Source organism: Tympanuchus pallidicinctus, unplaced genomic scaffold (assembly GCF_026119805.1).
Source record: "Tympanuchus pallidicinctus isolate F22 unplaced genomic scaffold, pur_lepc_1.0 scaffold8, whole genome shotgun sequence".
Classification (NCBI taxonomy): domain Eukaryota; kingdom Metazoa; phylum Chordata; class Aves; order Galliformes; family Phasianidae; genus Tympanuchus; species Tympanuchus pallidicinctus.
Genome location: NW_026294802.1, coordinates 10,237,684 through 10,250,155, shown reverse-complemented (window position 1 = coordinate 10,250,155; position 12,472 = coordinate 10,237,684). Strand labels below are relative to the sequence as shown.

At 40.5% G+C, this 12,472-nt stretch overlaps 1 protein-coding gene across 1 annotated transcript in view; it reads left to right on the top strand.

The window, feature by feature from the left end:
- The first annotated feature begins 395 nt into the window (after positions 1-395).
- The window catches only part of SLC41A2 (solute carrier family 41 member 2), a 48,327-nt gene continuing 36,250 nt past the window's right edge, over positions 396-12,472 (top strand). Inside the window, exons 1-3 of the mRNA XM_052667328.1 lie at positions 396-645; positions 8,359-9,103; positions 12,112-12,219. Of these exons, the coding sequence (XP_052523288.1) occupies positions 8,549-9,103; positions 12,112-12,219 (663 nt within the window). The 5' untranslated portion in view covers positions 396-645; positions 8,359-8,548. The remainder of the gene's footprint in view (positions 646-8,358; positions 9,104-12,111; positions 12,220-12,472) is intronic.

Here is a 12,472-nt window from a genome sequence, read left to right as displayed (position 1 = left end):
GTTCGGCGGGTGCCGACTGCTGGCGGCCGTGGGCGGCGGGAAGGTTCCCTTTGCTTCCCCTCACCTCCGCGGTGCACCACGTCTCATCTCCGCTAATGATGTGCCCCGGCAAACTGTGCCCTTCGGCCTCATATTGGCTCAATAGGTCAAACACACACGTGGTGTTCTCTCTGTTCCCGTGCGAGCATTCGTGAGACCCGCCTGGGACAGTCCCGCATCGCCATCGCCATTCCCAACGCGCCGGCGCTCAGCTCCTCGCACAACTCCCCGGCCGCCACCTGCGGATTCAGGCAGATGAGCGCCGGAGGGCCGAGGGAGAGCCCCCGCCTCTTTGTTCCCCCCTTGCGGGGTGCGGCCGCCCTCTCGCCATCCCATCAGCGCCTCTCAGCGGCGCGGGGCGGCGGCTGCTGCTCGGCTCTTCCCCGCCCGCCGTCGGATCGGAGCGGCCGGCGACGGCGGCGGCGGCGGCGCATCACGGCCACATCATCGCGGGGGCCGCCCGCCCTCTCTCTCCGGCCCCTTCCGCGCCTGCTCAGTGGCGGCGTTGCTCACCTAGCCCGGAGCTGTCACCGCCGCCGGGTGGCCCCTCCCGCCCGCCGCGATGGAGCGGGACCGCGAGCCGCCGCCGGCCTCGCCCTCGCCCAGGTAAAGGGGCAGCGGGGGGGAACGTGAGGGGAGGACGGGCGTGGGCGGCGGGCGAGCTGCAGCCGAGGGAGGCGGGGGGCCGGGAAACTTTCCTCGCCGGCGGCGGAGAGGCGCGTCCGGCCCGCTGCCATCCCCGCGGCTCCGGGCGGGCTCCAGCCTTCCCGGCGCCCCGCCGTTCTGCGCGCGCCTCGCCTCGGCGGGTGTGCGTTTGTGCTCCCGTCTTTACCCCCGTGGGATACGCCAGAATGTGGCACCGCGAAAGCGTGAAATCTTTCCCCGGTTGAGTTCGAGTGGCAGCTGTGACCGCTTTCTTTAATTCCGGTAAAATATTGCCGTGCTCTCGCCCTGTGCTGTCCAGGATGCAGTCGTCGGAATCTTTCCGTTTGATCTCAGGTTGCGGAGCACAGAACATCAGCCAGGCTGCATATAAAATGTTATTGCTTAGTCTTACTGTAAGTAATAACATGTGAAAAATATAAGGTGATACATCTGTCTCTTGTATTTAGAGCCCCACCAGCTGTTAATTGGCATCCTAACAGTTGTGGGTTGGGCACGGTGGTCTCCAGAGGTCTCTTCCAACCCCTACAATTCTGTGTGATTCTGTATGTGACCTTAAGTGAGATCCTCCCTTTACCAGTAATGCTGAAGATAACAGATGGGACTAGACGGGCTGACCTGTTTTGGCACTGTTCCCCGCGTATATTGCCTTATTGAAGTTTTGAGCCTGGAGCCATAAGGCTACAGTATGGTGGGTAGACGTTTCAGAAAGAAAAAAGGTGGATGTCATTTTAAAATACTTTGGGATATTATCCTCCAAAAACAATGTGAGATCTGTATTCTAGTGCCTGACTTAATAAGCAGTTCATGCCCCCCTTAGAAACCTGTAATCAAGATCCCAAGTCGTACAGTTAGGACTCATCCTGTTAAGTACCCACTGGTTACATAATCTAGAGGAGCATGTTACCTCTTCTATTTCAGACTTTTCCCACCTTTTGGCAGGTAGTTTTTGTGCTGGCATTCCATTGAGGTGATGTAGCAATGTAACCACATTTCACAGCCTGCTCCTTCATTTCTGGCTCTGTTTTGCTCCTTTTTTTTTTTTTTTTTTTTAATTTAATTGAAGGTCAGAGGCAAACCAAGTCTTTTTTCTGACAGCTGCTTTTCCCTTCCTTGGGGCCAAAATCGAAAGCTGACATGTTCAGGAAGTGAAATGCAGCAGTCTAAAACTTGTCTGAAAATTGAGCCTGAGGCTGGCTGCTCTTTCGGTGTATTACTTAAATTCACAAAGGCATTTGGAGGTTGTTTCATCTCTTTCTTGTTTCCTCTCTTTCTTTTCCTCACGCTATTCTCTCTTTTCTTTCTTCTGCTGTTGATTTAACCTACAACTGCCACAAAATAAACACCATGTTAAAAAGTATACTGCATAACATTTAAAGTGGTACGTACTGCCCATAATGCTGCTATGCATGTGACATTTATTGTTTTTCAGCACGTTTTCCATCTTTTTGTACCAAGCATTTAATATCTGGTATAAATAATCATAGCACAGCACACTATCCTTGGTTCTGAGTTCTACAAAATGGTTAATGATAAAACAATCTGTTTGCTTGCTCTATATGTTCAGGTGATCTGATGTAGCTTTCACTTTCTACTGAAATGTTCACTAGGATACAGCAGTGTCAGTGACAGTCATCTCTGTCATAAGGATATCAGCTTGATTCTGTGAACTTGCACGTCACAGGACACAGAGTGGAGAAGAGGCTGTGCAGAATACTGTCTCATCTGCATAAATCTTATTCAAAATTTACAAAATTCCCCTTCCAAACTTCAGAATATGAGAATTCTTGAGATTGGAAGGGATCTCTGGACGTTGCCTTGTCACTAGCCTTGCTCAATGTAGGCTTGACTACAACAGGTTGCTTTGGGCCACATCCAGAAGCTCAGTATTATTTAGCTAGGTGTTATCTTTTGTTTTTTTTTCCAAACTCTGAAAGCAATCAGAAAAATAATTTTCCCAGCCTTAGACTTCAATAAATATTTGTTTTAGCCCATCATAATGCTGACACTATTTGTGTTTTTTTTGTTCACTGTTCTTCTTCCTGCTTTCTTTGAATGAACTTAGAAAAGCATGGCTATTGTTTTCATGCTTTAAATTAATCTCTAGCAGACTAATTGCTGTACAGTCAAACTTTTAGCCCTGATGTCCACTCCTTTAATCCTTCCAGTGATGGATATTACAGAATCACAAAATGGCTTGGGTTGGAAAGAACCTGCAGGATCATCAAGCCAAACCCCCCCTGCCACATACAGGGCCACCAACCTCCCCATTTAATACTAGACTAGATTGTCCAGGGCCCCATCCAACCTGGCCTTGAACACCTCCAGGGACGGGGCATCCACAGCCTCTCTGGCAGCCTGTGCCAGCACCTCACCACTCTCTCTGTAAAGAACTTCCCCCTAACATCCAACCTAGATCTTCTCTTCCTCAACTTAAAACCATTTCCCCATGTCCTGCTGTTATCTACTCTTTCAAAGAGTTGACTCCCCTCCTGTTTATAGCCTTCCCTTAGGATCTGAAAGGCTGCCATTAGGTCACCCAGCAGCCTTCTTTTCTCCAAGCTGAACAAGCCCAGCTCCCTCAGCCTGTCTTCATAAGGGAGGTGCTCCAGCCCTCTGATCATCTTTGTGGCCCTCCTCTGGACTCTCTTTTTATTCTTTAAATACACATGAGGATGTGTGGAAGAAGCACCTCCTACCCATACTCTTGAGAACTGAATCAAGACTGTGACTGAAACAATGTTTAGAAGATGAAATCTGTTCCTGCTACTCCATTCCGAACAATTACATTTTCATTTCTTTTATCTTCCTCAGATGAAACAAAAGCAATCAAGTCAATCAAAGGTGAATTATGGAAAAATGTGATACTGGTCCAGTGTTCAGCTTCATGGCTGAAGTGTGTGAGATTTCCACAAGTCAGCATCTCTTCCTACTTATGGGCCTGTCTATTTTCCATACCATCTGCTTCTGCTGTTCATTTTCTGTGTCATACATTCAATCTCTGTTGGTATTTTTAAAATCGGTGTACTCATCAATTGCATTAATTCTATATGGGGAAAATTGCTTTGTTGTATGTTGAACTGCTAAGTGTTTCGCTTTTCAGGAATATGTCCTCAGCAAACAGTGGGGTGTGGTTGTATTTCTGTTTGTGTGCATTTGCAGGACTGAGAAAGAGAGGTAAATAATGCACAATAATTGATATGTGAATGAATGAAAAGAGGAAATTGTTAAATGTAGCTGCTTAGGAAAAAAGAGTAGAAAATGTTTTTGTCTGGGCATAGCTCATTATTTTCCTTGTAGGGAAAAAGACAGGGTCTGCTTTCATTTCACTTATAACATGCCAAGTATGATAAATTTGAGGCAATTTTATGGCTTCTCAAAGAATCTTTATCTCTTGGTTTCTGGTTGTTTTTTTTTCTCATACTTCTCCTTTCTCTTCAGCTTACTTGTATGTCAGGAAACCAGACTCACTTATCTCCTCCTGTTTTGGACTTGTTTTTGACCATTTTGCTTCCTTTATTTCACATGAGTTATTCTAGTAGTGCTTGCTTCTTTACCTGGCTATATCTTTTCTAGACAACACAATAAAATTGCAATTGTTCATGTCAATGATAAAGCTTCACAGGGATTTCTGATCCTCAAGATCATATTGTTCTATAGATGGTTTGCTGCTTTCTGTAGCTGCAAGCAAAAAGTAAATACAGCAATATTAGCATCTAGAACTCACAATGAAATTATTGCATCAGGTGACATTTGGAAGAGCAGGTTTTTAGAAATGAATAGCTGAATTCAGGGACTGTACACTTATCCTCTGAAGATGTAATTACTTTTCACTGTAGGTTTATGTACTGTAGTATATTTTTCACTTTATCTTCTTAAGTTCTCATTTTTCAGCATTCACCGTTAGCTCACATTTTATCATTCCAGGCAGTTTCGTGGGAAAAATCTAAATGACTGCCTTCTAAACTGCTGCAGTACTGTTTTGTTTCAGCTGTCTCTGAAGTACCAGTCTGTCTCTGAAGCTTTTACAGTTGTTCGAAATATTTTTCTATCTCTTTTTCACACTGGTAGATGCCATTTCTATTTGTTAACACTTCTACACTGTTCTACTTCTACACTGTTAACGCTGTATTCAGTGAAACCACTATATCCCCAAGGAGTTCATTTCTTGAAAAAACAGAAAGTATAAACTTACAAGGAGAGAAACCCATATGGTATAAAGATATGGATAATTAACCCAAATACTTCTAGTCAGAGTTCCTGAGCAACGAATAATTTCCATGAATCACCAGCCTAGCACTCCAGTGATGTGAGTGGAGGACACTGGAGAAACCACAGTGACAGCTAAACTCTGCCATCTTACAGCTACTGGGAAATTTTCTCAGTGTATTTCCCTGGGAGTCAAATAGAGTCCTTTGTTTGTGAACACTCCTCAAAAACTAACAAGCAAACAAGTATCACTACCCCTAAAAGACCTCTAATGAGACTGCTTTGATGTAAGCATCTTTTATCATGAACACTTCACATCTTAGTTTGGCACACTATTCTTGAATTATTAAATAAAGTTTCTTTAATCTGGATGCTTCTTGTGATCAACTGAAACTCACCTGCTGGAAGTGGTCTGAATTTCCCCTTTGCATGTATCATAGCTACTGTACCACTTTCCATCCTCATAAATCAGTTGGCCACTTCAGCGTCCAGGGCCAGAGCCTTTCTGCCATCTTAATTTTCCAGTTTCCACGAAATGCTCTTCTCCTGTACTCCTTTTAATCCTTCTACAGTAAAGCTATTGTCTCAGAAGTTGGTAATAGTTTGCTAGTTTAATGATACACCTGCTTGTATTTCTTTATGCACCATATCTTTTCTTTTACACAGCTAAAACCTTCTTTGTGCAGGGCAGAAACAAAATTGTTCCCTGTTGTTGCCTTTCTGTAGCGCATAACCCAGCACCATTTTGGCCTGTGGTTAGAGCTCCTCTGGGAGAGAACAGAGGTTGTTTTGTTACTCGTAATGATGTGTGTGGAAACTAGAATTGAGGCCTAGGAGTTTTTATATGCTTATAATAAAAGGTTCAGCATAGCACAAGTTACTACCAGGTAGCAAAAAGTTATTTCAGGAATCTTGGTTTCTTTGTTGGTCATGTGGAAAAAAATACTTTTCTTTTGCTAAATCAAGCAATACACTCCTTTGTTGCTTTCAAAATGTTCTTTTGTTGATCAGAACTGTCTTGGATAAAGCAATTGGTAGGGGGAAAGTCTTCATGGTAAATATGAGTCTTCGCTCAGAAAAGCAAACCAAATGCTTCTGTAAGCAGCAGATCTGAAGTTGACTTGCTGTGGCCATATGTGGGTGAATTATCCTTATGTTTGAAGATGCCTTACAGCAAGGGCACAAATGTAAATCTCCGGTAAGGCTGATAGCTTTGACCTCTCTATTCTCTGTGAAATTTAATAGGATAGAAAAATATTAGCTTATTTAAAAACATTGAAATGGAGGGAGTGAAAGTATAGGAATCATAACATAAACGTGAATGTAGGAGCCTCGTCTTCATAGGCAAGGAGATGAAAAATCCTCCAACCTTCAACTATTTTTGTTTCCTGCAGTTTGTAAAAATGAAAGTCTTTCCAGCTTTGCATGTTGGAGGGCCTACAAGGCTGACATCCTGGTGGGGGTCTGTTACAGACCGCCTAACCAGGCTGAAGAGATGGACGAGGTGTTCTACAAGCAGCTGGCAGAAGTTGCGCAGACACCAGTCTTATGCTCATGGGGGACTTCAACTTCCCTGATATATACTGGAAATATAACATAGTGCAGAACAACCAGTCTAGGAGGTTTCTAGAGTCTTCAGGAGGATAACTTGCTGACTGGTAAAAGAGCCTGCCCGGGGAGGTGCCCCACTAGACCTGCTGTTCACAGAGAAGGACTGGCGGGAGGTGTGGAGGTCAGGAGCTGTCTTGGGCAGAGTGACTGCAAAATGGCAGTTCTCTATTCTTAGTGAAGCCAGGAGGGGGGTCAACAAAACTGCTACCTTGGACTTCCAGACAGTGGATTTGGATCTGTTCAGGACAGTGGTAGGGAGGGTCCCTACAGATTCAATGCTGAAGGATAAAGGGGTCCAAGAAGGCTGGACACGGTACGGGTTTGGGGCAGAGTGGCCAGAAGACTGTGTGGAAGAAATGGACCTGGGGGTGTTGGTTGACACTTGGCTGAACATGAGCCAGCATTGCCCAGGTGGCTAAGAAGACATCCTGGCTTGTATCAGAAATAGGGTAGCCGGGAGGAGCAGGGAGGTAATTGTCCCCCTGTACTCAGCTCTGGTGAGGCCATGCCTGGAGTACAAGGGAGACCTTCATAGATTCATAGAACTTTGCAGGCAATTGGACTCTGCTCTTAGTGACCTCACACGTAACTTTGCAGAAGGAATAGAGTACTTTAAAATGCTTGTGGATGTATTTGCTCCTGAATTCCATAGTCCAAAGAATATGCATTTGAGGAACTTCTATATTATTGTTCCCCCACTAGTGAGAGTATTGCTATTGTGTGTACTAGCACTTAAAAAAAAAAGAAAAAGAGTATAGGTTTGTTTAAATATTTTGAATGAGATTATCAATGACTACGTTATGCTTTTTTCATAGCACCATAGAATGGCCTGGGTTGAAAAGGACCACAGTGATCACCTAGTTTCAACCCCCCTGCTATGTGCAGGGTCACCAACCACCAGACCAGGCTGCCCAGAGCCACATCCAGCCTGGCCTTGAATGCCTCCAGAGATGGGGCATCCACAACGTGGGAGGGGTCTGCCTCTTCTCCCACGTGACTAGCAATAGGATAGGAGGGAATGGCCTTGAGTTGCACCAGGGAAGGCTCAGGTTGGATATTAGGAAAAATTTATTCTTTGGAAGGGTGGTCAGGCACTGGAACAAGATGCCCAGGGAGGTGGTGGAGTCACTGTCCCTGGTGGGGAGGTACTGGTGGTAAGTGGACAGTCGCATGAGATGCTCTTTGAGGTCTTTTTCAACCTTGGTGATTCTATGATTCTGTATATAGTGTATTGAACTTGTGGAATTACATCATTCAGCACTGTCTTGGTGTAGTCTGACCAACTTTGGTTTCTTTGGTTGTGCCAATGATTTTCTTGTATTTATGGCATCCAGTAATAAAAACAGATCAACAAAATTTCAAGTCAAGTAATTTTGTACTTACAGTAAATTACTGTAACTATTATCATCACATGAAACCTAAAGAAGAGGAAGGTAAAGTGACTACTAATGGAGAAAATGTCAAATGACGTGAGACTACCAATATATCATTGTTTAATGTTCGACCATAACAGAAGTTGGAAAGTAGAAATAATTGCGCAGTCATGTTAAATATAAAAGATATAATTGTATTTGTATGACTTGCAGAAAGCAAAACAAACACCATGACTGGTGTTAATATTGATCAAATAATTATAGTTTAGTAGTCACTAGATATCAGAACGTTATATATTTCAGGAAATATTTACAACCTACTCCAAATGCAAATTTGAATGAAAATCAGGTTTTTAATATCTTATTTATCCTAACTCCTTTTTTTCCTCTTAATTTTAATTAAATGTAATATGCCATTACAATATATACCTTTTTTTTCTTTTTTTTTCTCTTTTTTTTTTAGATCCAGATTTGTGTATGGAGTTGTTGAAGATGTGAGATCCATTAAAAAAACTTTTTGCATTCAAGAAAGCATCATTTAAATTTATCTGTTTTAGAATTATCAAGTGTGGCACTTGATAACTCATCTTCAAGATTTATTCACTGACATCTGAAGGACAAAGTGCTTTTCCAACCTGTACTTCTGTAGCACTATGACTAACTGTAAAGACAGATCTATCATCACCAAAACAAACAGCAAAGTTCATGACAGAGAAGGTTTTGTAAACTGGACCATAAGTCTTAGTACAGTTCAGTCCGATAAATTTTTGAATCTGCTTTTGAGTATGGTTCCAGTTGTTTACCAAATAAACCAGGATGAAAGACACAAAAAAGTGAATGGTGTTTGGCAAGATGGATTACAATCAGCAGGACATAATTATAATGTTAAATCTGAGCAGCACGCAGAATATCATCACTTCTCAGAACAAACTTTTCATGGTAGTAATGGACACAGCCCTTCTAACTGTAGCCCTAAGTATGATGACTTTTCCAGTTATAATTACTGTGATGGAATGGACACTTCAGAAACAGATGCAATGTTGCAGGAAGACCATCTGTCTAGTGACAGTAATGAAGATATTATTGTGGAGGGGAGTAGAAAGCAACCCAAGGAATCTAGTAGTATTATGGCACTGCAGATACTCGTACCTTTTTTGCTAGCAGGATTTGGAACTGTTTCAGCTGGCATGGTTTTGGATATTGTACAGGTTGGTATTTGCTTTGGGAACTTTATTTTTAACAGATAATCTGTGAGTTTTATAGTTTGACACATGATATTGTGGATGCTTACAATAATGAGAAGTAATAAAATGTGTGTATGATTCTGCTATTATGAACTGCTTTCCCTTCCAGATTATCTTAAACAGCTCAAATATTTTGTTTGGAGTTATTCAAGACTTGGTAAGTATTATCACAGCCACAGTGAACTGGTGGAAAGGAACTGTTACTTCTGCTTTAACTGAAGATAGAAATATAGTAATTAGTATGAATCAGTTAAAAATTCTGGTCAGTAATAAATGTTCCTTTTGTGCTTCGGATCTCTGCGATTTCTGACATAATGTATAGATTTGATCCAAGATAATGTGTATCATATGTGGAAGCATGTCTAAAATTCATACACCACATGAAATTCTTCTGCAGTGAATTAGAGCTTTTTTAGATATCCAGGTGTGACTTTTTTTTATGTAGTGTTAAGTGTACTGAACACATGGAATTACAAACATTATTGGTGTGAACAGGGCTGCAGAATCACTTTCACCTTGAAAAATAGCTGTGGTAGGTCCATAGAAGCAGACTATCTTAATTCATGATAGTGGATTTAATTGATGATAGTTATTCAGGGTTAAGATAAACTACAAGTTCCTTTGAATTTCAAGAGTTACGTAAATAACCTTTTTAAAACCTGTTTTGGAGTATTGTATCACTAATATCCTACTGATACGGAACTTCTGTAGGACTGGTTTTGTAGCTTAACACAGCTGTAGTGTTTTTTTAGTGAAGTTAAAAGCAGAAGTTTCCTACCAAACATTTCTTTGTGCTGTGACATTTGAAGAAAATTCTTGAGAAAGTAGCAGCTAAGGAAGGTTTATTAGATTAGCTTACTTTCTTACTTTCTCTTTGCTTTTTGGAGACCATATTTACTTTAGTTTCCTACCTACTTTTATTTTTTCCCTGAAGTTGAAATTTGTTGTAAGCAAAAATCTAATAGATTCTGTCTTCCCTTATGGGTAGTTTCAGAAAAATATATTCAAACAGGTTAAATATCCACGCTATTCAAAATGAAAAGGCAGTAGGAAAATTCATCTGCTTCTATTTTGTTTTGTTTCATTCTGTCTTGGGGTTTTCTTTAGCTGTACTTAGAGTTAAAAAAGTTCTCTTGAAGGAGGAGTAAGAAGTGGCCATTTTTTAAAACTTTTTGTTAACTGCCCTGGAATGGCACATTGAACTAAATGATCTATGAAGGTCCCTTCCAACAGGAATTACTCTGCTCTATTCTGGTTTTTGTTACTCAAAAACTTGAGAGAGAAAATAAAGCTCAGTCTTAAATCAGTTGCAATGGAAAGACACTTCATGCGTCAAGAAAAAGGAAAATTATAATTGACAAGCAAACTTTACTGCTTCCTTACACTGTTTTGCCTCAGTCTTGTGCTTTGCCTGTGCCAATCTTATTCTTTTTACGGATGCTTTGTTCATACATTGTTAATATGTGATTTACGTCACAATACTGCTTAATGATCAGCCAAAAGAGGCAGTTGTGCCTACCGCCACTATTGGCTTCCAACCCAATGTTTCCCAATGCCTTTCTTCTCTGAAAGGGACAGAAGTGCTCTTTTGGTGTATTTTTTTTAGCTGTTCTTTGATCTGGATTGAGATAATACTTCTTTTTTTTTTTTTTTCCTTCTGTATTACTTCCAGTCATTATTGGTTTCCCAGTCCAGCACTGTGACTGAGAGAGAGAGAGGGCACAAAGTCAAAAATAATTGGCCAGTGTTACCTTTTTCCATCCTAAATGGATGTTCATCCATGAAACCATAATGTCAGTAAAACAAGGAAGCATGTAAGAATACGTTGTGAAAACAAAAATTTAAGGAAGACAAAGAATTCGAAGCTCTTTGAAACCATTTCATAGCTACTCTTTTTCAATAGTAAATACATAGGTAACTTCTCTGATCTTGTTTACATTTGAAAATTGAATCCTTTTTTAAATTAAAATCATATTTTAAATTGCTGCAAATCTCTGAATACAAAGATGATTTATTAAAATGATATATTAAAGTTTTGTTAGTTGCCGTGATTAGAAATTAAATACATGAATAGACAGGCATATAAAGTAGTACAGCTACTGTGCTGAGAAGTCAGCACACAAAATAATATTGGAGAGTTTGTCTTGGTTTGTTTTATAAAGTCTAGGTTTTGGAAATCTGTATTCTTCTACATTTCTCACATGTAAAAAGTTAGGAGACAATTTTTCATGTACAGGCTCTGTCTGTTCAATAACTTATTCCTAGCTGTTTTTTCAGATGAGGTTTCTGGAGAGCTGCAAGAGGTGAGATGAAAATATCGCGGTAAATTAAGAGCAATCATAGCACTCAGTACTATTTTGAAATTATTTAAAACCTTGAAATTAATGACATTTCTTTTTAACTAGTTTTTTTTTGTTGTTATTTTTGGTTTTAGTTTTTTTGTAAGCCTAAGTTGTAGCATCCTGCTAGTACAAATAAATGTTATAAATGTTTTTTTTTTCTGGTGATGACTTTGATGTAGTAGTATTAGTGCAGTTTAAGTGGCCAAAATTAATATGCTTAATCAAACAGAAATTGTATGCATCAAACAGATTAAGTACCTAAACTGTTCTCGGAGAGAGTAAAATAAATACTGATAAAACAGGAAGAATAATTTTTTAGTGACCTATAATTAATCTCTATTTTAAATACGCAGAGAAAGTGCAGTAGTGGAGAAATTAGTTTAGGAGATTTTGTATTGCTTGCTTTTCGTATTCTGGTCTTTGAAGTAGTGGTATGCAGGCACAGTTCTGTATTAACTAGATGGATAGCAACTCTTGCCTTAAAGACTTTTGGGTCTAATCTTCAAAGGTCGATTTTTTTAGAGACCTAAATTATAAGTTACAGATTTTTTGGCACTACTTTTAAGATGGTCTAAAGGGCATTTTTCAATTGATTTTTTTTTTTTTTTCCTCACTGTATCCTTTAAATAGCACTGGGATGTATTCAAGAATGTTACTGAAGTTTTTATCCTGGTTCCTGCTCTTCTTGGTCTCAAAGGAAATTTGGAAATGACCTTGGCATCCAGGCTGTCAACTGCAGTAAGTAACTTTCTCTTCTGATAGGTATTGTAAATTCCTGAAAACAAATCTTTGGAACACTAGTGTTTTATGTTTATGGCTTAATCTGGCTTTTGCAGGAGCTGTTTAATCTGTTATTAAATTGACAGCGTTAAAAAGGCAAGCCTCTTCCAATCACCACACATCAATATTTTACTTCTTTGGTCTCTTCTAAGCCATCATTCAGAACAGTATATTAGATAATTGAGATTTACGTGTGTACTCTGTAAGGTTG